This window comes from Artibeus jamaicensis, unplaced genomic scaffold, assembly GCF_021234435.1.
Source record: "Artibeus jamaicensis isolate MK-2021 breed Jamaican fruit bat unplaced genomic scaffold, CSHL_Jam_final scaffold_537, whole genome shotgun sequence".
Lineage (NCBI taxonomy): Eukaryota > Metazoa > Chordata > Mammalia > Chiroptera > Phyllostomidae > Artibeus > Artibeus jamaicensis.
Window position 1 is genome coordinate 43,561,596 of NW_026522047.1, and position 24,229 is coordinate 43,585,824.

The window sequence follows — 24,229 nt, forward strand, 5'->3', positions numbered from 1 at the left end:
ACAGAAACAGAGGCGCCGGACAGCTAAGCCATATGCCCAAACAGAGCCGGTTTGTGAGTGGTCGATTCAAATGTAGAGCCCCGAAGGCCATCCTGTCTTCCTTTCTTTTGTGTGGCAGTCCCACCATCTCTGATCCCTACCATAACGCTAAAGGGTTACCCATTTTACAGATGAGGAAACTGACGCATAGAGAGCCAAGCATGCTTGGGAATGAAAAGTTCTGGTACCTATAGGATCTCAAAGCTGCAAATTTCCAGGCTGGGCTACACTTTCCGCCCTCATGTGGAAGAGGGGCTCAGTCAGGGGAGTATCTTTTCCTTGACACCCTGCCTCCAGCCTACTTTTGGTACAGCCAGAGGGTAGGTAGGGGGTTTGTCCAGTGAAGTGGCCTAGCGCCCCCTAGTGGTTGCAAACATTAAAAATGCAAGTGGTGTTAGTGAGCTTGAGGGGGACAGGGAGGCTATTCACAACCTAGTAGGCAAGAGACCACATAGATGATTTCAGGTGGCAATAAGGGCTACGAAGACAGTAAATATTTGCTAAACAAATCAGTTAATGAATGACACTAGCGAAGTCTTTAGGGAGAGAGATGGTAGTTACCAGGGCCATGGGGATAAATACATGGATTTGGGATAAATGTCAGAGTTGGTGCCAGTAGAGCTTTCAACCATTTATTTGCTTGTTTATTCATTCAGTCAACAAATATTTATGGAGCATGTATATGTGCTAGGTGCTGAGGGGTTGGGCCCAGCAGTACATAAGAGAGAAATGCCTAAATAGACAATAAATAAATCAGTATAAGATTAGGTTTGATGATCAGGGCTTAAAGTAGGGGTAGGGTGTGATGAAATAGGATAAAAGGCTGTGATTTGAAATAGGGCGGTTTGGGAAGACTTCATGAGAAGGTGACATTGAGCAAGGACTTGTAGGTGGTGAGGCAGCTAGCTATAAAGTTGCCCAAATCAGAGGAGAAGCATGTGCAAGGGCCCTGGGGCAGGACCAGGCCTGGCTTGTTGGAGGAACAGCAGGAGGCCTTCGTGGCAAGTGAATTAATGGGCAGTTGGGGGCGGTGAGGGCAAAGAGGAGGCAGGTCAGAAAGGGCCTTTCCGGTTGCTGGGAAGACTTTCCCCCCAAAGAGGAAGGTATGTGACAGGAGGAGGGACATCCTGACTTGACTCGGGTGCTCCCAGGCGCCCTCTGGCTGTTGTCCCGTGGAAGAGGGCGGGAATGTAGGGACCACGGCGGAGGAGACTGCACTGGTCCAGGCAGGCGGTGATGGGGCTGGACCAGTGTGGAGGCAGAGAGCGGATTTTGAGTACTTTCAAGTGTTACTGCTCAAAGGTTGAATATGGAGACAGGCAGCCGGTCTCAGTCAACTTAGCCTGACCACCCGCAGCCACTTCGTCCACCCAAGTGCCCAGGCGTTGTGTTAATGGGGGAAAGACAGGTCAGGTCCCTCGTGGAAGGGGCTGGGCTAGGCAGGGCTGGACTGCAGGTGCTACCCCCGCCCCCACCCCACCCCCCGACTCCTCCTCCTCCACCCCCTCTCCCGGCGACAGTTACAGGCAAAGAAGAGGAAGTGGTAGCTAGTAGCACAGGCAGGCGAGAGGGCGGGTGGTGGAAGCTGCGAGGGGAGCGCGGGCCGACAGGGGAAGGCAGCAGCCATGGAGCTGTGGCGACAGTGTACCCACTGGCTGATCCAGTGCCGGGTCCTGCCGCCCAGCCACCGCGTGACCTGGGACGGGGCCCAGGTGTGCGAGCTGGCACAGGCCCTTCGGGATGGGGTCCTTCTCTGCCAGCTGCTCAACAACCTGCTGCCCCACGCCATCAACTTACGCGAGGTCAACCTGCGCCCCCAGATGTCCCAGGTGAGCCCACTGCAGGCTGTCGGGCGGAAAGTTGGAAGTGGGGGTATTCCAGGCTGGGTTAGTGCACTGAACCTCTGGGCTGGCAAGGTAGAGGGGTATATGCAAACTTCGCTGCTGGCTTAGGGGACAGGGGGATGTGTGGATGGCAACACAGAGATTCTCGGGTGACCCACCCCAGGTTAACAGGAATGCGTTCATAGGCACAAAGTGAGTCCAATTCTAAGTTGAGAACTGGCAAGCTGGAGGTTAACCACTCCTGAGCCCCAGGCTGACTTCACTGGGGTTCAAGGCCCCAGGTGCCATTCTCTGAGAGGCTTAAGGGGGTACCTAGGAACCCCTTGGATGGCCAACAGGGTGCCTAAGGGTTTTTTTGACCCTCTACCCCCAGATTCTAGCTATGGGGGAGGGGCCTCCTCTGCCTCCTTCCCCACATGTGTCTCCTCCTCTGGGCCCTGGGCCCCTTCCTTCCCCTCACATCTCCTTCCCCTTGGCTTCCTGCCTGGGCCTGGGGCAGTCTGGGCAGGTGGGGGGCTGTGACCCAGGGCTCTCTTCTTCCTAGCTCCCTTCATCCCCTGGGGGACATTGAGGACCTGGTCCTGAGCCCTCGAGAGTGGGTTCTGGGGTTTGGGAGTCTAGAAATAGCTGCTCTTTCTCAGTAGCAATTTCTGTATGGGCACAGGGTCCAGAAGGAGGCGGATTTGACTGTGACCGCCCCCAGTTCAGGAAATACATTCAAGTCCCCATTTGAATGTGGTTGGGGTGGGGGAGGTAACAGGACTGGATGCTCTGTCTGCAGCACCTTCTCTGGTTCCCTCTGGCTGAATGGGTGCTGGGTGGAAGTGGTGCATGCTGCTGGGTGGGGGTTGGGGGCGCCCTGCCTGCCTCGGTGGTCTGAGGGGGCCCACAGGCCAGACCTTAGGCTCTATGCCAGGGTGAAAGCCTTGGTCCAGAGGAGCTGCAGGCTGGTGGGGCGGCGGACGGTTGGGGCATCCATAGCCTCTCTGGTCTGAGGTGCCATGTGCATGTGGGGGGAGGGGAAGTGACTGCTCAGGGGGAGGGGTCCATGGAGGGGCTCCCTGGAGACATTTCCTGGGGGCAGAGCCATGGGTAGAGAGGTGAGTGGCCCCCCTCTTCCTAGCCTAAGCAGGGTTTGTTGATGGAATGAAGGAGCTCGAGAGACCCCTCACTGCACCCCTCCCCACCCCCAGGGCATCCTAAATTTGCCTACATTTGCTTGTTTCCTCTGGCTTCCAGCACTTGAGGAAGTAGCTGTAGGACCTGTTAGGTCCCAGATCTGCAGGGAGGCAAGGACCCCAGTGAGGCTTCAATAGCAGCTAATGAAAAAGCGGATAGCCCTGGCTGATGTGGCTCAGTGGGTGGAGTGCCTGCTTGCCAACCCAAAGGTTGCTGGTTCAGTCCCTGGTCAGGACACATACCTGGGTTTTGGGCCATGCACCCGGTGTTTCCTTTCCATCTCCCTCCCTCTAAACTATCAATAAATACAAATCTTTTTAAAAAAGTGGATAGATTTAAGGATGAACTTTCACCTCTGCATGCATCTTGCCTAAAGCTGGTTCTCTGATGAAAAGCAAGGGGGTGTGGCATTCATGTCTAGGAGGGCAGCTGCAGGGACTCCAGGGACCATCGTAATTCTATGTGCTGGGCAATGCCATGGACCCAGGCCCAGGTCTAGCCCTCAAGATGCTCCCAGACTCGGGGGAGACAGAACCAATACCCCTGCCCCTTGTCAGGACTGTGGTGGAGGAACAAATCTCTGGGGGTCCTGAGGCAAAGGTAAGACATTTCCTGAGGGAGTCTGGCTTTTTACAAGAGGGGACATTTGTGCAGGGTTTTGAAGAGTGAGTAGGAGTTTTCTCACTGTTCCTGCTTCCTGCATCCAGCTGTGTCAGGTCCCAGGCCTTGCAGGTCTTACCTGATCCTTCCCACTAGGAGCTCTGCTCCCTTCTGCCCCTGCCCCTTCCGTGTCTATTCGAAGCTCAGCCCCGTTCACAGTGGGGATGTGTGCAGGAAGCTAAAACATTAAGCCAGAGCGACGTCCCACAAGAACAACCTCTCTAGGTTTGCAAGTCCCTGTCAGTCAACAGACGTGAGCGAGGGCCATGAGATGTGGAAGGGCACGGCGAGGAAAGGGAGGGTGCTTCCGAAGGGTGTGGGCCAGGGCGGGGGCCACAGCATAAATGAAGGTGCGGAGGCTTCCCGGTTACTCTCATTTCCTTCTCATAGCTCCTCTTCTTTTGCTCAGTTGTTCCCAGGGAAGAGGGTGGGAAGAGCATGTTGAAATATTCATTCATTTGTCAACAATTAGGATGTATGCCAGACTCTTTTTGAGGCCAAGACAGTGGGAACAAGGCTCACGCAAGCTCCTGTTGTCGTGGGGCCTGCATTCTGGTGGGAGAGACTGACATGAGCAAATAGGAAGGAAACCAATAAATTGTCAGGAGGTGGTACGTGCTGTGCAGAAAACAAAGCAAGAAAGGGGACTCCGCAGTGTGGGGGCTGCACTTTTGAATGGGGTGTCTGGGAAGCCCCACTGACAAGGTGACATTTGAGCAGAGACCCAGGGAAAGTGGGGGAATGAGCCATGTGGATCTGGGGAAGCCTGGTTGGGGGTACTCCCAGTGCAAAGACCCTGGGGTCGGAATGGTGAGTGTGCACACAGGCTGTGCTTCACTCCTGCAGGGCAGTAGGGGGCCTGGTTGGTAGGAATGGTTCATGGGTGGGGTCAGATTGGAAGACTCTTCAAGCTGGAAGTTCCCTGGGCTCTGGGTCTTAGAGAGAGTTAAGAGGCGGCTGCAGCGACAGCCAGACACCCCAGCTCTCTTCCACTGCGTTCAAAGGCTTCAAATTCTGGGTTGCAGAGATGAAACTTTAAGGCGAATGACATGAAGAGGAAGGGACGAATATGACAGTCATTGTGGGGAAGATCCACCAGGACGTGGGAGCTGATTAGACGTGGGGCGGGGACAGGCACTGGGTCCAAGATGATGTCGAGGTCCCCAGTTCCGTGAGTGCTGGTGCCACTGGCGGAGGCAGGAAAGGGCGCGGGCAGGCAAGTTAGGGCAGGAGGGTGGGCTGGGGCGGCAGCTTGGCGCGGGCGCCACCACCCTGGCTTCCCCTCCCGAGCCTCAGTTTCCCCTCAGTGAACTGTAAATAAAAATGGCAACTTTTGGGGGGTGGCTTCTTGTCATATTTTAGTGCTGCTTGGCACAGGGTCAGGTACCTGATAAACCCTCACTAAAAAGTCTTTTTAGAAAGAATTTGGGGTAACCAGAGGGTGTGTGGCATTACCGCACAAGTAGGAATTGGGTTAGGGTAGTAGTTCTTAGCTGGGCTGATTTTGCCTCCCCCGGGGGACATTTGGCAAATTCTGGAGATATTTCTGGTTGTCACATCTAGGAGACGCTACTGGCATCTAGTGGACAGAGGCCAGGGATTCCGCCCGGCAGCCTACAGATGCCACACGCAGCAGACAGTTATCCTGCCCTAAATGTCCACAGGGCTGAGGTTAAGGACTCCGTGCTAGAGGACAGATCTGGAGCCCAATAGAGTCTTAAATTATTTAACCACTTGGTCAAATAATACATTCATATAATTCCAGTATTAAAATGCATAAAAAGGCATCCGGGGAAAATTTTAACTTCTAGTCCTGTCCCTCAGATACCCAGTTCTTGCCTTGCCCCATAAGTGACCACATTTTAAAAAAGTCGACTGTATATTCTTCCAGGATTTCTTTATGCAAACATAAGCAAATAGGGATTTATGTTCTTACTACACTTCTCCCTTAGCACGAAAGATAGAACATACCCTAGTTATCCACTGCTTTGTACGTGGCTTTCCTAATTTTAATAATTGCCTCAGGAGTTTTACCAAATCAATACGTAGAGATTGTTTTCATTCCTTTTTGAAAATGGCCACGTGATGTTCCAGATTGTTCATTTATTTAACAAACCACTTATATTGTGCTCTGTGTGAGGCTTGAGTGTAACCCAGGGGACAGAGAGCAAACTACAATCAGAGGACTAAATCTGTCCACAGCATGTTTTTTACAAATAAAGTTTTATTGGCACACAGCCACACACATTCATTTATGTACTGTCTATGGCTGATTTCTAGCTACAACTGTAGAGTTGAGTAGTTACCATAGAGACTGTGTGGCGTGAGGAGCTGAAGGTATTTACTCTCCAGATCTTTGTAGAAAAAGCTCACACTGATCCCTGGTCTAAATGCCTTATATACCTTAACTCATTTTATTGCCACAAGAACCTATGAGGTGGATACTATTATTACCCTCATTTTTCATATGGGAAAACTGAGGATGTTAAATAATTTGCTTCAGGGCACCCAACTTGAAAGTGGCAGAGTTGGGAATTTGAACCCAGGCGTCTGGCCCCAGGGCCCTTATTCTTAACAGTTACTCTGAACTGCCTCTATTTCAGTGCATGGCTGGGGGTCATTTATTTTACCACTCCCCAACCTCCATCCCCATCAATGGATGCCTGGCTTTTGTTCTTACAAGCTTACTGCAATCAATAACCTTGTCCATGAATCATTTTTGAGCTCTTGTACTGTGTGACCTTGGGCATGCTACTTAACCTCTCTGTGCTTCAGTCCCATCATCTGTAGAAGGGGTATAATGCATCTCCATCTTAAAGCATTGTTGTGAGGGATAAATGAGTTACTGTAAAGAACCTAGAAAAATGCTGGGCTACAGGTAGGTAAATGTTACTCTTGCTGCCTCACATAAGAGCAAGCATATCCAAGGAATACATTCTCAGAAGAGTTTGCTGCTCAAGGAGAATGCGTGTGTGTTTTGGATATGGGGAAATTGTTCTCCACATGGGGTCATTCCCAGGTGGATCGTTCCAGTTACCCTGCCACTAGCAATGTGTCAGAGTGCTGGTGCTCCATCGCCTTGCCAATGGACTTCTGTTGCTCAGCTTTTGGGGTTGCCAACTTGGGGGATAAAGGGAGCTCATAATGATTCAATTTCTATTATTCTTTTTGTGAGTAAAGTAGATCCTCTTTTCCTATGTTTAAGAGCTATTTTTACTTTCAGTGAAATTTTTTGGAAAAATTTTTATATTACTTGCCAATTATTTTTTTCCTTCTAGTACTCTTGGCCTTTTTATTCTTATTGATTTCCTGGAGCTCTTTATATATTAGGCTAATTTTGAATTTCAAGTCAGGTATTTAATAGCATTGTGACCTTGGAGAAAGAAAATTATTTAACCTATCTGAGCTCTGATTATCTTATCTACAAAATGGGGATGTGGATAGCATCTTTACCTCTGGGTTACGGGAAGACCAAATGTGATAAAGTACGTTGAATGCCTGGCATGGTGATTGATGCATAGCAAGTGCTAAACTAATGGGTCTAAGTTGGCTGTGGGATGTGGTATAGTTAGGGTACGTGATGCTAGCCCTGTGACAAATGGCATTGCTTCAGTGATAATAGGAATTTACTTTTTGCTTCCATAACAATCCCATTAGAGTCAGTTAAGGGGTTGAGAGGATGGCCCTTCTTTATGGTTTCTCCAGGACCCCAGCTCCTTCTGTCTCCTGGCCCCGCTCTCCCCATTCATCCAGAAGGCAAGGAAGGAGGGTGAGAAAGGAAACCATGGGAGCCCACTGTGTCTCAGAAATGGTGCCATCACCTCCATCCTTGTTCCACTGGCTAGAACTCAGTCACACGGTCCCATCTGACTGCAAGAGAGGCTGGGAATGTAGTTTAGCAGGAAGCCAAGGAGGATGGGTTGGGTGGATATATAATGCCCCCAGGGTGAAACCTGGCTGGCTTTGCAGATGCAGGTCTGGAGGGAGCTGGTTTGGAGGAAACTTTGCTGGGATGAGGACTGAGGAGGACCTGAAAAAGCCATGCAGAGTGGGTTTAGTTAGGGATGGAGGGCCTGGGTACAAGCAAACGAAAGTGGGTCGGGCTGTGTTGGTTAGAAGACTTCATCTGAACGCGTCTGCTGTGTTGATGGGGATGGACGCCGGGGAGGGTCACCATTCGGCTCTGTTCCTTCTTTTTTGTTCCATTCTGCTCTGTTCGCTGACCTCCTCTTGGGCCCAGTACTGGGGAATGTTACTCTTCAGGCTTTCACAGAGGATCCTAGAAAGCCCTGCCCCTCCTCTGCCCCCTTCCTCCCATGGCTCCCCATTGCCCTTGGAGCAATATAAGGAGTCCTCACCACGACCCCAGAAGATTCGGCCTCTGTGTACCTCTCAGCTCTAATCTCCTTCCTCTCTCCATCTCACTCACTCTACTACAGCCAGACGGGCCTCCTCACTGTTTCTAGAACCCTCCAGGTGCAGTCTAGCCTTGGGGCCTTTGCCCATGCCGCTCTGTCTCCACGGGTCCCTCTTTCCCCACACGTACACTGTGATTGTTCTCTTACCTGCAGGGCTCTTTCTCGTTGGAGAGCTCTTCCCTGGTTTCTGTATCAAAAATCACATCTTTTTCCCTCCCTGCACACATGCAATTTTCATTCTCTTCCTTATTTAAATTTTCTCCAAAGCACTTAACACCCTCTGACCTGCCACAGTTTTTATTTGCTTATTATCTGTTTTCCCCACGGGAATGTCAGGGCAAGGCTTTTTGTCTATTTGGTTCACAGACTGTATCTCCAGTGCCCTGTACAATAAGTAGCTGCTCAATAAATATTTAACTATTCACTTCATTCATTGACCATTCATCGTTCATTTAATATATGGATCAGCATACTATAACTCATGAGCTGGCTGCTTCTTTTTGCAAACAAAATTTAGTTGACACATGGTCACCTCCACCGGCTGACATATTGTCCATAGACCCCCCCTATGACCTGCCAGGCCAGAAAAATTCCTATCTGGCTCTTTATAGAGTTTGCTGACTGAACCCTAAGGTATTGGCCTTTGTTGAGTGCTTACTGATTATTGATTAGTGGTTGAGTGTGAAGTGCCTTGGATCAATTCCTCCTCTACGAGTTCCTAGTTATGTGATTTTCAGCAAGGGTCTAGGTTTTCTCATCTGTAAAATGGGGGAAATTGTGAAGATAATAGTAAAAATAACAATAACAGTAATAAAAAGGTTAATACCACCCACCTCATAGACATTCCTCTGTATTAGGCTATGCTGTGAGTGATGGAGAATCCCATGATAAATGAGACACAGATTCTCATGCAGCTTATGGAAATAAATGAAGAGACAGGTGGTCACAACACAGTCAGTGATGGGTGGGTGGAGCCCAGGACACTGGGAGCAGAGGGGAGAGAAGAAGTCAGAGTAGGCTTCCCGGAGGAGGCGGCATGCTAATTGAGTGTGAAAAGTTGGGGCATATTAAAGGAGACAAAAGGAGTTCTTTTTGTCTCCCTTGCTAGTACTAATAGTGCCAGGAAGAGAGCAGGACCCAAGTTAGGTGTTGGATGACCATAGCTGGCCTTCCGGAGATCTTTCCACATGGCTGAGGCGAACAATTCCACTTCGATATCAGGGATGGTGTTTTGTGACCTGGGTTTTAGGAAGAACTTGAGAGTCGGGTCCCTTGGGCAATAGTGGAAGAAAGAAAGGATGTTCTGTTGGAGAAGTTTAAGGTTTGAGGCAATTCTGAGCTTAGTCTGCAGAAGTTTTAACCAAATATCTTAGATCTTGTGACAAGAATATGCAAATCAAACTGGCTTAATATTGGCTTGTATGACTAAAAATATTTGGAAGAAAAATGCCTTCAGGTCTGGCTGGATCTGGGGACTCAGGCATTATTATATCAGTAAAACCACCCTCTCCTTACCTTGCCCCATCTGTCATTTCTTCACTTGGCCCTTTTGGGTGTTTTTCTCTTTTTTCAATCATTCTTTCCCTTAATGGAGCCAGACAGGGGTGCCCAGCTGCTACAGATTTGTATTCCCACAATTCCATGTATCATTGGGAGGGTCGCTTTAAAGGCCTCTGAAGCCAAGATCTATTTTTGGTTGGACATAATTTTTTAGGGTGGAGTCACATGACCTTTTTTGAACCAATTGCTGTGGTTAGGAGAATATGATGCTCTGATTGGTCAGGCCTGAGGTCACCTGCCCACTTCTGGAGTTGGAGGCCTATTGGACTCTACCCAAAAGAATTAGACTGAGTGAAGAGCGGGGGCAGTTACAAAGGGGAAACTGAGAGACTGTTAGCCGAAGCAGGGGTCATAGATGTGAGGAGCAACTGATGTTTATATTAGCATTAAGTACCAAATTTAGTCCAGAGTTCCTCCCTCCCTGTCCTGGGGACTGCCCTGTGCATTGTAGGATGTTGAGTAACATCCCTGGCCTCTACTCTCTCGATGCTGTGGCACTCTGCCCTCCAGAATTGTGACAACAAAATGTTCCCAGACATTGCCAAATGTCACCCCGGGGAGCGGAATCACCCCTGGGTGAGAGAAACCCTGTTTTGGAAGAGTAAGTTTTCTATCTCAGGGGGCCTCAAAGAAATATAAACACTTACTAACTGGTGACCGTCCAAAAGAGATTGAATGCTTCTTCGAGTTAGAATATTCATTTGTGTTATTATCAGCAGCAGGCACTATGCTGACTGCTGGGCATGGGAAAGAACACAAGAGATTAACTCTCCGCTCCCCTGAGTTCACGGCCTTGCAGGGGGCAAGGGGAGTGTGTTTGTTTCCTGTGGCTGCTGTAACAAAGTACCACAAACTGGGGAGTTTAATAAAAGCAACAGAAATGCATTGTCTCGCAGTTCTGGAGGCCAGAGGACTGAAATCAAAATGTTGGCAGGGCTGCTCTCCCTCAGGAGGCTAAAGGGAGAATCGTTCTTTGCCTCTTTCAGGTCCTGGTGACTCCAGGCACCCCTAGTGTGTGGCTGCGTCACGGAAACCTCTGTCTCTGTCTTCACACGGTTGTCCCTCCGTGTCTGTGTGTGTCACTTGTGAAAACACATCTCAATGGGTTTAGGGCCCACCTGGGTAATCCAGAATGATGTCTTCACCTTGGGATCCTTAACTTAATTATTAATGACATCTTGCAAAGTCCTTTTATTTCAAGTAACATCACATTCTCAGGTTCCAGGGATTTGATATGGACATACCTTTTTTTGGAGGGGGGAGCGGGGGGGCTGCCACTCAATCCATGACAGACAGTAAACAGGCAAGTCGGTGATGTTGTAATAAATGCCACAGACAAAAACCAGGAGTCAAGATGAAGATAAATGGAAGGGGCATGCTTTCCAAAGGGTGGTCAAGGAAATCTGAGGGCTGAAGGAGGAGGAGCTACTTCTGGGAAGAATGGGGCAGGGAGGACAAAGGCCATGCAAAGGCCCTGTGGTAGGATCTGAATGAAGGATCTGCTGATGGAAAGTGCGTGAAGGGAGAGTGATGGGGGATGAGGTTTGGGAGTGGTTGTGGGGTGTGTGCAGAACTTAAGTGTGATGGTAAATTCTTGGCGGTGTAAGCAGGTTGGTGGTTTAAAGAGGTTCCCCTAGCTGCTCTCTGGGGACTACACTTTAGTGGCAACGGAGGTGGCGGCAAGGAGACCTAGGAGGAGGAAGTTGCAAGAAGTGGCGGTGGCCTGGACCAGCAGTGGGAAACAGTGGGTCCAGCTCACATTTTGGTGGTTGAGCCGACCAGACTTGCCGACAGATTGGGTGAGGGAGAGGGTGGGGTGTATGAAAGGACACAAGATGGTTTCTAAGTCTGGGGCTTAGGGACCTGCATGACGGCTACCATTTACTGCTGGAAGGCGGAGGGGGTGGGGGACAAGTTTTGGAGAGTTCTGCTCAGCCGCGTTGCACTGGAAATGGAAGGTAGCTCAGAACAGTCAGCACCGAGGTTGCCAGGACGGAGGTGGGGGGTGGCGGAGAGAGACATTGCCTTTCTAGGGGACATTTGACAATGCCTGGAAATGTTTTCTATTGTCACCACTGAGAGATGTGCCACTGGCATCTTAGTGGGAAGGGACCAGGGATGCTGCTAAATATTCTGTAACGCCCAGGACAGCCCTCCCAGTGTCAGTAGTGCAGAGGGCAGAGGCCGAGACTTCTTACTTGAGGGGCAGGGAATCCAGCTGCATGGGTGTCTGGGCTCCAGTACCGACGGTGGGATCTTGGACGGGTAACTGAACCTCTGTATAACTCGGTTTCCCACCTTCAAACGGGTGGATGGATAGACACCCGCGCCTTATCGGGCTGTGACAAGGACTTAGAGTCGATAGACGTGAAGTTGTAAAGCACTGCAGGCAGGATCTGTTAGTGTGGGAAACAAATTCTCGGCGCCAGGCAAGAGACAGAGGACAGAGACTTGAGGGTTGAGCCCCTGGGAGCAGCAGCACCGAGGGGTAAGGGAGAGAAGGGAGGAGAAGCAGGAAGTCAGAGGAGAGTCCAGGGACTTAGGAGTAAAACCAGGAGGGTGTAGGGTCAAGAGGTCCAAAGAGGAAAGTGTATCCACATCAAGGACAGGAATCAGCAGTTCAGAAAGTACAAATGAATAACAACAAACACGGGTTCCATTTATTGATCACTTACTATGTGCAAGTGTTCTAAGTACTTATTAACTCATTTTATTTGCCCAACAAACCCATGGAGTAGGGACTATTATGTCTCAGTTTTCTATTAAAATTGTTCCCCACCTTGTCTGTGAAGTGTGTGTTCCAAGATCCTCAGTGAATGCTTGAAACTGTGGAGAGAACCAAATTCTATATATGTTTTTCATATTATATACATACCTATAATAAAAGTTAATTTTTAAGTTAGGCAAAGTAAGAGATTAACAACAATAACTAATAATAACACAACAATTAGAACAGTGTACTCTAATAAAAGTTAAGTGAACATGGTCTCTCTTTCTCTCGAAGTATCTTTTGTAGTGTATGTACGGTGTGAATATGCTAGACCAAAGGATGATTTACGTCCCAGTGGGATGGAACCAGACAGCATGAGATTTCATCACACAACTCAGAATGGCATGTAATTTAAAACTTGGGAATTGTAACCCTGGCTGGTGTGGCTCAGGTGGATTCAGTGCTGGCCTGCGAACCAAAGGGTCGCTGGTTCGATTCCGAGTCAGGGCACATGCCTGGGTTGCAGGCCAGGTCTCCAGTAGGGGGTGTGTGAAAGGCAACCCCACACTGATGTTTCTCTCCCTCTCTTTCTCCATCCCTTGCCTTCTAAAAATAAATAAAATCTTTAAAAAAAACTTAGGAATTGTTTCCTTGTGGAATTTTCTGTTTAATACTTTTGGACTGTGATTGACCACGGGTAACTGAAACCACAGAAAGTGAAACTGTAGGTAAAGGGAACTTCTGTACAATGAAACACTGCCCCAGACATGGTGTTGTCAGACGAAACTGTTTTATAACTGGCAGATTCTGTCAGGGATTCCGACAGGACGTGGTGGTGACGGTTGGTTGTCTCTGTAATGAGAAACCTTGGCAGTCTGGGGGCTGGGATCATCTGGAGAACTGTTCACTGGCTCGGTGGGTGCCTGGGCTGGGCTGCTGACTGCGGCCTGGGCATGTGGCCTCTCTGTGTGGCTTGCGCTTCCTCGCAATATGGTGGGTTTTGAGGAAGAAGGTGGAGAGAGAGTATACTTGTTTCTCAAAAGACCCAGACAGACGCTGCAAAGTTTCTTCTGACCTACTTCGAGATCATGCAGTGTTACTTTGTTGCATTCTTAGTGACTAAGCAAGCCAGCAAGACCACTCTAGATTGGAGGAGAGGAGAGTCAGACTCCACCTCCCAGGGGAGTCTCAAAGAGCGTGCAGGATGGCTGATACTTTTGTGGTCATCGTTGGAAAGCACAACCTGTTACATGTTATTATCCTAATTTTGCAGATGAGGAAACGGAAACACGGAAAGTTTAAGTAAATTGCCTGAATGAATAAGTAGCTATGCTGGGGTTTGAATCCAAGTCCAGGCCCCCAAAACTTGTGACCATATACACTATATGGATTTTGCCTCTTTGAAGGGGCATATGGAGCCTTTTAGATGGTTATGGAGATAGTCTTGGGTTCAGATTTCTGGTTTTGTCAGGGTTCAGCCAAGAAGGCAGAAATAATCTTATGTCTCTCAGAGAGAATTTAACTGAGATAATTGGCTAATGGGTGAGGGGGGAGCTGAGAAGACAGATGGGGGATACGAAGAGAGGAGCCACTGGGCTGGTGGAACAGCAGAAGGGAGTGGTGTGACCAGGGCCCAGTGCCGTTCAGTGAGCTAGAACCTGGGGCAATAGCTGTCTTTAGGGAACAGGGACCATGGAATAGACACATTTGCTGCTGGAAGACACAGAAAGAGAGGGAGAAACAACCTGACTTCACTCCCTTCTGTCCTCTGGTCTCCTGAAAGGGTCTCCCATTGGCTGGAAGCCAAGACGCAAAGGAGCCTGGGAAATGTAGTTCCCTTTGCTACAGAACAAAGGCGAAGAAGGGTTTGGAGTGGAGCTCAGAGTAAGCAGGCTAATGACCCTTGTAGACCTTGAGCTAGTCACTGCCTCTTTGAGCTCAGTGTGTTACCTCAATTAAAGGGCACTGCTGTTACTGCTCTTTGCCTGAAAACTGATGATATGCAATGGTTTTATTGCCTGTGTGAGCGCCCTCCTTAGCTTTACTGGCTCTGTTGGTTTTGAAGTTTAGCTCACTCTTATATCAAACCCAGATCTTTCTTAGGACTCGCCTTGTCATGGGCCACCAACACACAGCTAATCAGCTTTCTATACAGCCCAGCAGAGATCTGCTGACCATGATTATGTCCCTGGCTTGCCCCAAGTCACCCCTAGAGCAAGCTGAACACCGCAGCCCCTTCATGGCTCCTCAGTGGACAGTGCTTCCAGAACTCCACCTTGGGGTGGGTGTCTTGTGCTCATCTTCTCTGGGGACCTAGCATGACCCTCAGGTAGGCACAGCATCCAAGCACCCTAAGCAGTGTGGGGCTGTTGAGTTCAGTCTGATCTATGATTCACATGTCACCGGGGGAAGTTGGAGAAAATGCTTCCTGAGATGTCAACCATTTACTCTTCCCTTGCAAGGGCTCTGGGAGATATGGTAGAACGGTGGGGTGTTTAGGGTGACAACCACTTGCCCTTTTGATCACATGAGCTGTTTTGATAAATATGCACCTGAGACCACCCGGATTCCCTCCCTCCCTCCCACTCCCTCTTTCCCGTTCTGGCCTCCAACCTCTTCCTCAATCACACCAGGCAGGGTCCAGACTCAGGACCTTTGCACTGGCTGTTCCCTCTGTCCGGAATGCTTGTTCCTCCAGATATACACCTGGATCCTTCCTTCCTTTATTCAGTGTTACTCTTTCAGTGAGGTTTCTTGGACCTCCTTATTTAGTATTGCGCCCCCTTATGGCATTCCCCACCCCCTCTTCCTACTTATTTTTGTCCCTTAACACCACCTTCTAGCAAGCTGTATTCCTATCCATGTAACACTTCCTTCGCCTCCTTCTGCTAGACTGTCAGCCTCTCTAGGGCAGAGATGTGTACCTCTTCCGATCACAGCTGCACCCGCAGCACTTGGACAAGAGCCTGGAGCGCAGCAGACGGTCTGTAACTGCTGACTGAATCCATGGAGGGGTCGGATGTCAGAGCCCCGTGGCATGCTGTTCCCGCTGCCTGGAACATTTTCTCCCCCTCCCCCTCCAAGATTTATTCAGACAAAGACCACATATTTGTCTTATTCAGACCAAAGAGACGATAATGTGACAGGAGAGCGCCTTTTGCATTTTTGACCGATGATGGTTTCCATCGTTCTTTCTCCCCACCCCCACCATCCTCTACAAGCTCCCCCCAAAGCTCCTAGTTTTGGGGGAAAGACACAGCAGGTATCTGCTCTCCCACTGGCTTGAAATAAACAGCTCTATTCAAATACAATCAATGACATATTTAAAATATACAATTTGATAAATCGTGACATACATGTGAAACCAACCCCATAATCCAGAGTGAACATTTCACCCCCCGAAGTTTCCTCCTACCCTTTTGAAATTTCTTCCTCCCAACCCTCTGGGTCCCTCCACCTACCATCCCCAGGCGACTCCCAATCCTCTCTGGGTCACTGCGGATGCATGTGCATCTTCTAGAGTTTTATGTAAATGGAATCATACAGTATTAATGCTTTTTAAGTCTAGTTCATTCACTCGGCGCCATTCTTTTGCAATTCATTGTACTGTGGTGTGTATCAGCTCTTCACTCCTTAAGATCACTGAGTAGTCGTCCGTTCTGCAGACGTATACAGTTTGCCCTCTCTTCATGCCCACCACCTCCTAACAAGCCGTAGTCACATGCACGTAGTAGGTTGTTTGTGGCCTTCTTGCAGAATATCAGCCTCGCAGGGGCAGAGATCTCTACGTGTTTTGCTCACAACTGTATCCACAGCACTGGGACCAGTCCCTGGACATAGTAGGTACTGTTGATTGAATCCATGCAGGGCTGGCTGGAAGGCCAGAGTCCTCTCGTGTGCTGTTCCCTTGGCCTGGAACACACTCCCCATTCTGTTGATGGGCACTTGGGCTGCTCCCGCGTGCTGGCTCTCACAGATAAAGTGGCGGGAACTTCTGTGTGCAGGTCTCCACGTGAACGCTCGCTTTCATTTCTCTTGAGTTTTCCCTGGGGATGGACCAGGTGGCAGGGTAGAGCACGTTTAACTTTTTAAGAAACTGCCGAACTGTTTTCCCAAAGTGCTTGCACCATCTGGTGTCCCCTCCAGGAGCGTGTGAGGAGGGTTGCCTGGAATGCTTCTTTGCTTTGTTTCACCGGCTCTTAATCTTTGGCTTTATCAGGCACAGCTCCCACTGAACCAGTCTCACGCTCTCTGTTTTCACTCACACTTCCTCACCACTGTGGTGAAACCTGCCCCGCATCTGTCTCCTCACTAGACCATGTAAGCTCTGTGAGGACAGGGTTCTGTCTTGGCCGCCACCAGGGCCAGGGTTTGGTGCACAGTAGGCGCACACTTGCTGAATGAATGTATAACCCTGCCTAGAGGCCCAGGTGCTAGAGGGGAAATTCATTTGATGGGTATTTTCATCCCCAATGTTAGGTGAGGAAACTGGGCACAGGAAGGGACAGAGATCTATCCAAGGTCCCTCAACCTGCATCAGCTGGGCCAGGAGTCTGTCTGGACACCCTCAGTTGACACTGAGGTGTTGGGCATGTGTTTGGGTGGGGAGAGGGGAGAAGAGAGGCTGGTGCAGGGGGGCTGTAGAAGGCCAGGATGAGGAGCTGATGCTTTGCACCTCTGCTTACAGGCTTTGCAGAGGGTTCATAGCACACTCACCCTCTCTGGTCTGCACAATGCAGTCTTGCAGCCTCAAGATTAAGGGGCTGCAAGGGCTGAAGGCAGAGGGCCCCCCTTTCTCTGTCTCCCCAGCAAACCCTGGTAACAGGCATTTCCTGTTTCCGGCCGCTCCCTGGGGCAGGGGTGGGGGGTGGGGGAGCTGATTACAGCAGTGTGCTCAGCTGTGGGTCCCCTCTCCTGCTCTCCGCCTGCCCGCAGGAGCCACCAAAAGGGGTTTGTCCCTGCCCACTGGTACCCTGAAGAAGGGCAGTGAATAGCTAACCTTTCCAGCTCTTTCTTTGTCTGGGACAGGGGCTGTGCTGATGGGGGGGCCTGCAGACAAAGGGGAAGTGCCAGGGTGCTGATTTGCATGTGGGTAAGATGCCAGCTGAACTCTGATACTCTGGTGAAAGGAGGAGGGGAGCTGAAGGGGTTGCCCCCCAACAAGGAGGAAATGCCCTTTTGTACCCTGCCTATGTTTGTTTAAAGGGCTTTTTGTTCTTTGCCACCTTCTCCCACGCCACAGGCTACCTGGAAGTTCTTCTGGTGGTCTAACCTCTGTCACTCTTGCTGTCTGAGGTAGTCCCTTTCTTCAGCTGGCCCCACTCCAGCCCAGAGGGCTGATGAGTCATACCCCCACCACCACCACCATTTGCGGTGTCACATGACTGGGGGGAAAGAGTCTCAAGGCTCAGCTGATCTCCCTGAAGTCTGGAAGGAACTTCCTCCCACAGGCCAGATGAGACCATCTGTTCTTTTGCCCTTGGTGATCTGCAAGTCCTGTCTGGAGTCAGTCCACAAAGGGAGGACTGCAAAGACAGTCCTGCAAAGACAGCTGGGCTGGAAAGCGGTACATGTGGTTCTTGTCACATGCCGAACCCCTCATCATGGTCCTGCATGGCCCCAGGGGGAAGCCTGGTGTGGTTCAAAGACAGGATGGCGCAGTAGTTAGGGCCACGGCCTCTGAGGCCAGAGGGCCGGTGTGTGGCTCCTCATTCCTACCTCTGTGGCCAGGGCAGGTGATGTCTCCACTATGAACCTCAGGTGTCTCATCTGTCAAAAGGTGATTCATTCATTCATCCACCAATGACTTGACTATGTGCAAGTCATTGTACTAAGTGCTGAGGTCACAGCAGTGAACAAAATGCAAGGCGAATCCTATTGTTGTGGAGCTGATGTTCTAGTGTGTAGTGGGTGGAGGACAGACGGACAATAACAAAATAAGTAAGTGACATATAGCGCTCCAGACAGTAAGTTGCAGGAGGGGAGAAACAACGAAGACAAGGAGGAGGGGGAGTGCTGTGTGTGCGCGAGTGCATATGTTGCAGTTTTAGAGTGATCGGGAAGGTCTCACTGAGAAGGGACATTTCATCCAAGGTGTGAAAGAGACAAGCAAGGGAGGCACCATGTTAATTGTGGGAGTGACGTCCTAAGCAGAAAGGAACAGCTAGTGCAAAGATCCTGACGCTGAATCGTGCTTGACATGTTTTAGGAAGAGTGAGGAGACCCATGTAGCTGGAGCAGAGCAAGTGAGGTGCAGGGAGGCAGGGGATGGGGCAGGCTGGGCAGTACCTGTGGGCTGCGGGGAGAACCTGGGGTTGCATCTGGGTGGGATGAGAGTCCCGGGAGGGTTTTGACAATATTGCTCTGGCTGCTGCTGCATTTAAAATAAAGGGTAGGAGTTCAGGGGCAGGAGCAAGGAGTCCAGTGAGGAGGTCGTTACAATGACCTGGGTGAGTGATGACGGTGCCTTGAACCAGGGGCTGGCAGTGGAGGTGGGGAGGAGGGGTGGGGTTCTGGATATACTTTGAAGGTGGAGCCAACAGGATTTGCCGATGGATTGGAAGTGGAGTCATAGAGAAACAGAGGATAGAGAAAAGGAGACTCCAACGTTTCGGGTCCAAATGACAGGAAGGACAGATCTTAATAGAGCTTATCTCCTAGATGGTGGCGTAGCAACTCTTTTGGGAAAGTTAGACACAGCTCTGCCCAGCAGGCTCTTCTTATAAGACTTAAAAAAGGCTAAGTTCTCAATAAACGGGGCCTCCGCCCAAAGGGCTGGGGGGGTCTTGATGGTGAAACTGTAGGTGTTGGTGGTACTGATGTGATGATGATGAAGATGAGGACGGTAGCGGCGATAATCCCAGTGCCGATGGGCTTGATCACTGTGATGGCGGCCATGGCGATGGTGGTGATGACTGGCGAAACTGATAATGATCATTTTCAGGTATTGGGGGCTCACACCACGCCGGCCCTTTACACGAGTTACTACTGTGTTGAATCACAGCAGCAGGACACAGTAGGCGTTTTGACGGTCCCCATTGGTAGGTAAGAAAACAAGTTGAGAGAGGGGAGGTGACTTGTCCTGAGACACACAGGAGGCGGGGTCTTCCTGTGTCCTTTTGGATTAGGAGCCTGTCTGGGTTTGTCCTCCGCCCTGTTCCCTACCTTCCCACCCCGGGGCCCCTCCTGACTCCAGGCGCTGAGGAGGAGTGGGAGGGGAGAAAGCTCTGAAACCCAGTGGGGGTCACAGCACAGGTGCAGTGACCCTGGTCCCGAGTGAATTTGCTGACGGGAGAAATGTGCTTGGACCTCCTTCAGCCCCTCACTGTTGCCCTGTCCCAACACTCCTGGGAAGGCTTCCCGATTCCGAATGTCTCACCCCGTATTTCTCACACAGGCTCTTTGCGAAATCCCAGTTTCTTCCAGCATTTGTGTGGCAGTCATTCTTTTTCTGTTGGTTGTCCTCACCCGACGACATTTAAAAAAATGATTTTAGAGAGAATGGAAGGTGGGGCGGGCGAGGGAGTGGGGAGAGAGAGAGGGAGAGGACATTGACCAGTTGCCTCCTGATGTGCCCACCCCAACAGGCAACCTAAATATAGGTTCTGACTGGGAGTCAAACCTGCAGCCCTTTGGTGCAGGGGACGATGCTCCAACCAGGGAGCCACCTGGCCAGGGCTGTGGCAGTCCTGCAGGGAACATAACAGGAAACTCTGGCAGATGAGAGGGTAGGGGCAGGCCAGGGAGAATAGTTCGGGACTCCGGCAGACAATGTGGGTGCCCCACCTCTTTGGAAGCCCTCCCCCCCGGCCCCCCGCAGTCACCTAGAGAGGGTTCTTGACGGCTCCCTGAGTTTCTCTGACTGAGGATGTTCTCTGGCCATAGGAGGATCCTTAGCATCAAAGTTACCCTGCAAGGCACCCACAGTCGGTGCTGGAGCAGGGCTCAGGGATCAGTACCTGCTGTTCTTACGTCTCGGATGGATTGGTTCTGGGCTATGTCGACCTCATCTATCAGAGACCCCCAAGGGCCGAGCCCCAGCTGATGTCAGCAGGTCCTAGGGGACACCACCTGGGTTGATTCGCCCTCCCTGTCCCACGTCCCTGCTGCCTGAGTCCTTCTCCGATCACCTCTCAGCTATACTACATGTACCCCAAAGTCTCCTTTCAGGGGCTTCTTCCAGGAACCCCCCAAACTAGAATAGGGATGCAACCTTAGCATGCTGCTCAATTTGTAAGATAAGTATTGTAAAACCCCAGACAACTGTGACATTTTGTACAAAGAACAAACCTGAGGGTGATGTAAGTAATTTTTATCCCCACGGTGGCCCCGGTTTCTACAGGGGACACCTGGGGTGATTTTAGGCCGACTGTGGACACACTTCGTGAAGAGCATCACTCACACGGCGGTGCAGGCCAGGCTCCCTGGGCTCTTTTCCGGCCCTTCTCGTTTCATGATGCTGAGTCTCAGTTCAGCTCTGTTGCCACATACTCTTCTTAACGTGAAATCTGTCACGTGGGGGCAGCTTTTCCCACACGTCCTCCTGTGTGTCACGGATGAGAGTAAACACGACTGAGACATGATGTGATCTGCTTGGAGGAGAGGTGGCCAGTTTCCCAGAGGAAAAAGGCCTCGAGTCCCTTCCTCCAACAGCTTTTATTGGGTTGTAATACACAGGAACACAGGGCGGCAAGGATCAAACAGTAGATAATATTTCAAAGAAATCTGAGGGCTTAGTTTGAGTCAGAGTCTGTGAGGAACAGAGTTTTAGGGTTTCCTGCTCAAACCCTTAACATATGAATGAAAGCACTCTTAGCAGAGCAGGTTTCATAGGTTTTTGAGGAAGTCTTTGTGATGCCAGATTGTTCCCCAGGACACGCTCTGGCCAGGCAAGGAGCTGCACCCCTCCCCATCAGGTATTCAGGCTTAAGGGGATTAGAGCCAGGAAGTGCTTCTCCCAGAGAACATGGGGACTCGGGCTTGGGATGAGGGTCCATTGTTCCCTCTTTGTCACAGCCTCCCCGGAGTCCTTCCATGATGGCCTCCCAGTTGGTCATGTCTGGCCTAGGTTGCCCCTCCTCTGAGGGGTCTTACTCGTCAAGGACTTCGGCCATGCTTTGGGGGCAGGGAGGAAACTGAGGCAGCATATGCTACCAGAGACAGGCTTTGTCTCCTACGGCTGGCATTCCAGAGGTCACTCGTTCATCCTTAGCCACAGGGGGTAGAGATACACTTCCTAGAACCAGGCAGAGCGGTCCACAACACTGTTAATATGCACGAGGATGTGGAGGGCCTGTGGGAAATGTTTAAAGAATAATAATGTACCCATTGCTCTGGTGTGGAGTTAGAACATTACCATTCCTCGGGAATCTTTAAAACAATGTTTCTCAGGCCTTTTTTTTTTTCTTTTACTATAATTTTAGTAAGAAATGCATTGCTCCCCATGACCCCACCAGCCCACCGCAGCAAGAGCACATACGACTGAAATGAAAGCTTTTCATCCCTAATCTTTTCTACATTGAGAACATTGTAACATATTTTATGCCATTGTAAGGGAATCTGCTAAGCTCACTCTGTGACCTGCTAATGGTTCACAGTTTGAAAAACGGCCTTACAAACCTGTTTGCCTTTCCTTGATCACACACTCCCGCCCCGCTTCCCCAGCTCCCCGAAAATACTCACTGTCCTGAACTTTTGGGCAATGAATTCCTTGATATTTTTTCATTGTTTTGCTATATATATGTTCCTAAGCATTTAACTGCTTAATTTTGCCAAAGTCAATACTTGATATAAATGGAATTATAATATATGTATGAGAATTGCTTTTTTATTTAACATGATGCTTTTGAGATTATTCATGTTTATGTTTATGGCTGCAGTTAATTCTTTTGTAACATGGTATAGGGTTTTACTATGTGAATTACCCCAATTTACTTATTCATTCCACGCTCGATGGATATTAGGGGCATTTCCATTACAGGGCTTGCATTAGCTACAGCCGTGTAACAAATTACCCCAAGATTTAAGAACAAACGAAGATTTATTGTCTCATACAGTTACTAAAGGTCAAGAATCTAGAAACGGGGGAGGGCTCAGCAAAGGAACAATGGCCTGTGCCAGCACTTCCGTCTGACAGAAAGCTGCCCATCCAGCCCTTGCCTTGAAGCCAGACCAGTCAGGCCTCCCTGTAAGTCCCTGTGCCTCTCGAGCTACCGCACAGTGCTGGAGCTCCAAGTAAGTGAGACCATCAGGGAGGAAGTCTGCAGGTGGGCCCTTTAAGAGGGATGCCTGGGACTCCGGAAGCCCTCCGTCTCACTCAGCCACAATCTTCACTGGTTTCCACAGCCAGAAGTTATGGGGACTTCTCTTCCTGGCACTGGAACCCTGGGCTGGGGGGCCTGGCGTGGGTCTGGGAACCCTCACTCCTCAGGGGGGACCTCTGTAGGCAAGACATTTCTCCTGATTTTTATCCACCATGTGAGGCAGTGGGACCAGCCCGTTCTGTGTCTCCACCCCTCCTCTGGTCTGGACGTGACTTCTGTACATCCTTAGTTAGAGGACTTCTGTTCAGCTAGTCTTCAGGTGGTTCTGAATGATGGTTCTGTAGTTCAGTTGTAGTTTTGAAGTGGTCATAGAGGAGGCAAGTACACCATTTCCCTACTCTGCCAGTTTGACTGGAAGCCCTAAAATGACTTCTTAAGCGTCAAATTTTCACACCTTGATTTGAGAGTGCCCTGGAATGTATAGCCCACTTTCCCCTCAGAGCCCAGCATGCATCAGAATTATGTGGAGGACCAGGCAAAATGAAGAAGATTCCTGGCTTCCCTACCACTCCAGCTGAGTCAGAATTTCTCGGGCTTGGAGTCCAGGGACCTGCATTTTAAACCAAAGCCCCCAGGTGATTCTCACGCACAGAAAACTCTGTGCTGGCTGGCCTAGCCTCTGCCTCCAGGTAGCAGCGAGGATGCACCGGGGCATGGCTTTTAAATTCCCACGTGCTCACGCATCAAGAAAATAAAGAACAGATAACTTGCAGTCGTTTTAAATTCAGAATTCATAACACTTTCACCTGCTTTTACTAAATTTTCCCTAGATTTTACATTCTCCTTGTTTACTAGATTTTAGATTCTACCTGCTCTTACTTGTACCTCCCCATCGCTGCCCTCCTGGCCTTTGGTGTGGAGATTTCGCAGATAGAAATATACAAGCACTAAATTTAGACTCACGGTTGCTTTCCCTTCCTTTCCTGCCCTCCATCCTTCGGCACCTTTGGGGTTGTTGTTTTATTTTCCTTTAGTTTAAAAATACCTGCTCTCTGTGTTTGAAAAGCTCTCTGCACTAAGAACTTGAGTTACTCCCCATGCCTCCATATCGAGTTTATAATTAGTGTTACTCATTCCAAGTGTGAACATTTGGGGGCCAGGAGGTAGGAATGGAAAAGGAAGAGAATCTGGGAACAGCTTGGATGGGTGGTGCTGGCTCAGGGCGTCTCATGAGGCTTGTCAAGGTGCTGGTCTGGGCCGCCGTCTTCCGTTTAGAGCTGGAAGAGTAGTTTCCAAGTCGGCTTATTCTCCTTTCTGCAAAAGACCTCAGCTCTGTGCTGTGTGGGCCTCTCCATGCAGCTGCTGACAGCGTGGCTTCACCCCGAGGAGCGAGAGAGAGGGAGGCCCCACTGCCTGCATGAAGCTTCGAGTCCCACATTGTCATTCCCACTTATTCTATTTATTAGAAGCAAGTCGAAGTCCTATCACATTCAAGCAGACACGCAAGGGTGTGAATATCAGGAGGCGGGGTCCCTGGGGCCATCTGGAAAGTTGGCT

The 24,229-nt window shown here is 50.0% G+C and overlaps 1 protein-coding gene across 2 annotated transcripts in view; it reads left to right on the plus strand.

Moving 5' to 3' along the window:
* The first annotated feature begins 1,580 nt into the window (after positions 1–1,580).
* Positions 1,581–24,229, plus strand: part of VAV1 (vav guanine nucleotide exchange factor 1) — a 58,182-nt gene continuing 35,533 nt past the window's right edge. The window contains exon 1 of one of the 2 annotated variants that reach the window (XM_037154336.2): positions 1,581–1,868. In XM_037154336.2, coding sequence (XP_037010231.1) covers positions 1,665–1,868 — 204 coding nt within the window. In that variant the 5' untranslated portion in view covers positions 1,581–1,664. The remainder of the gene's footprint in view (positions 1,869–24,229) is intronic. The other variant, XM_037154335.2, reaches the window with a different exon arrangement.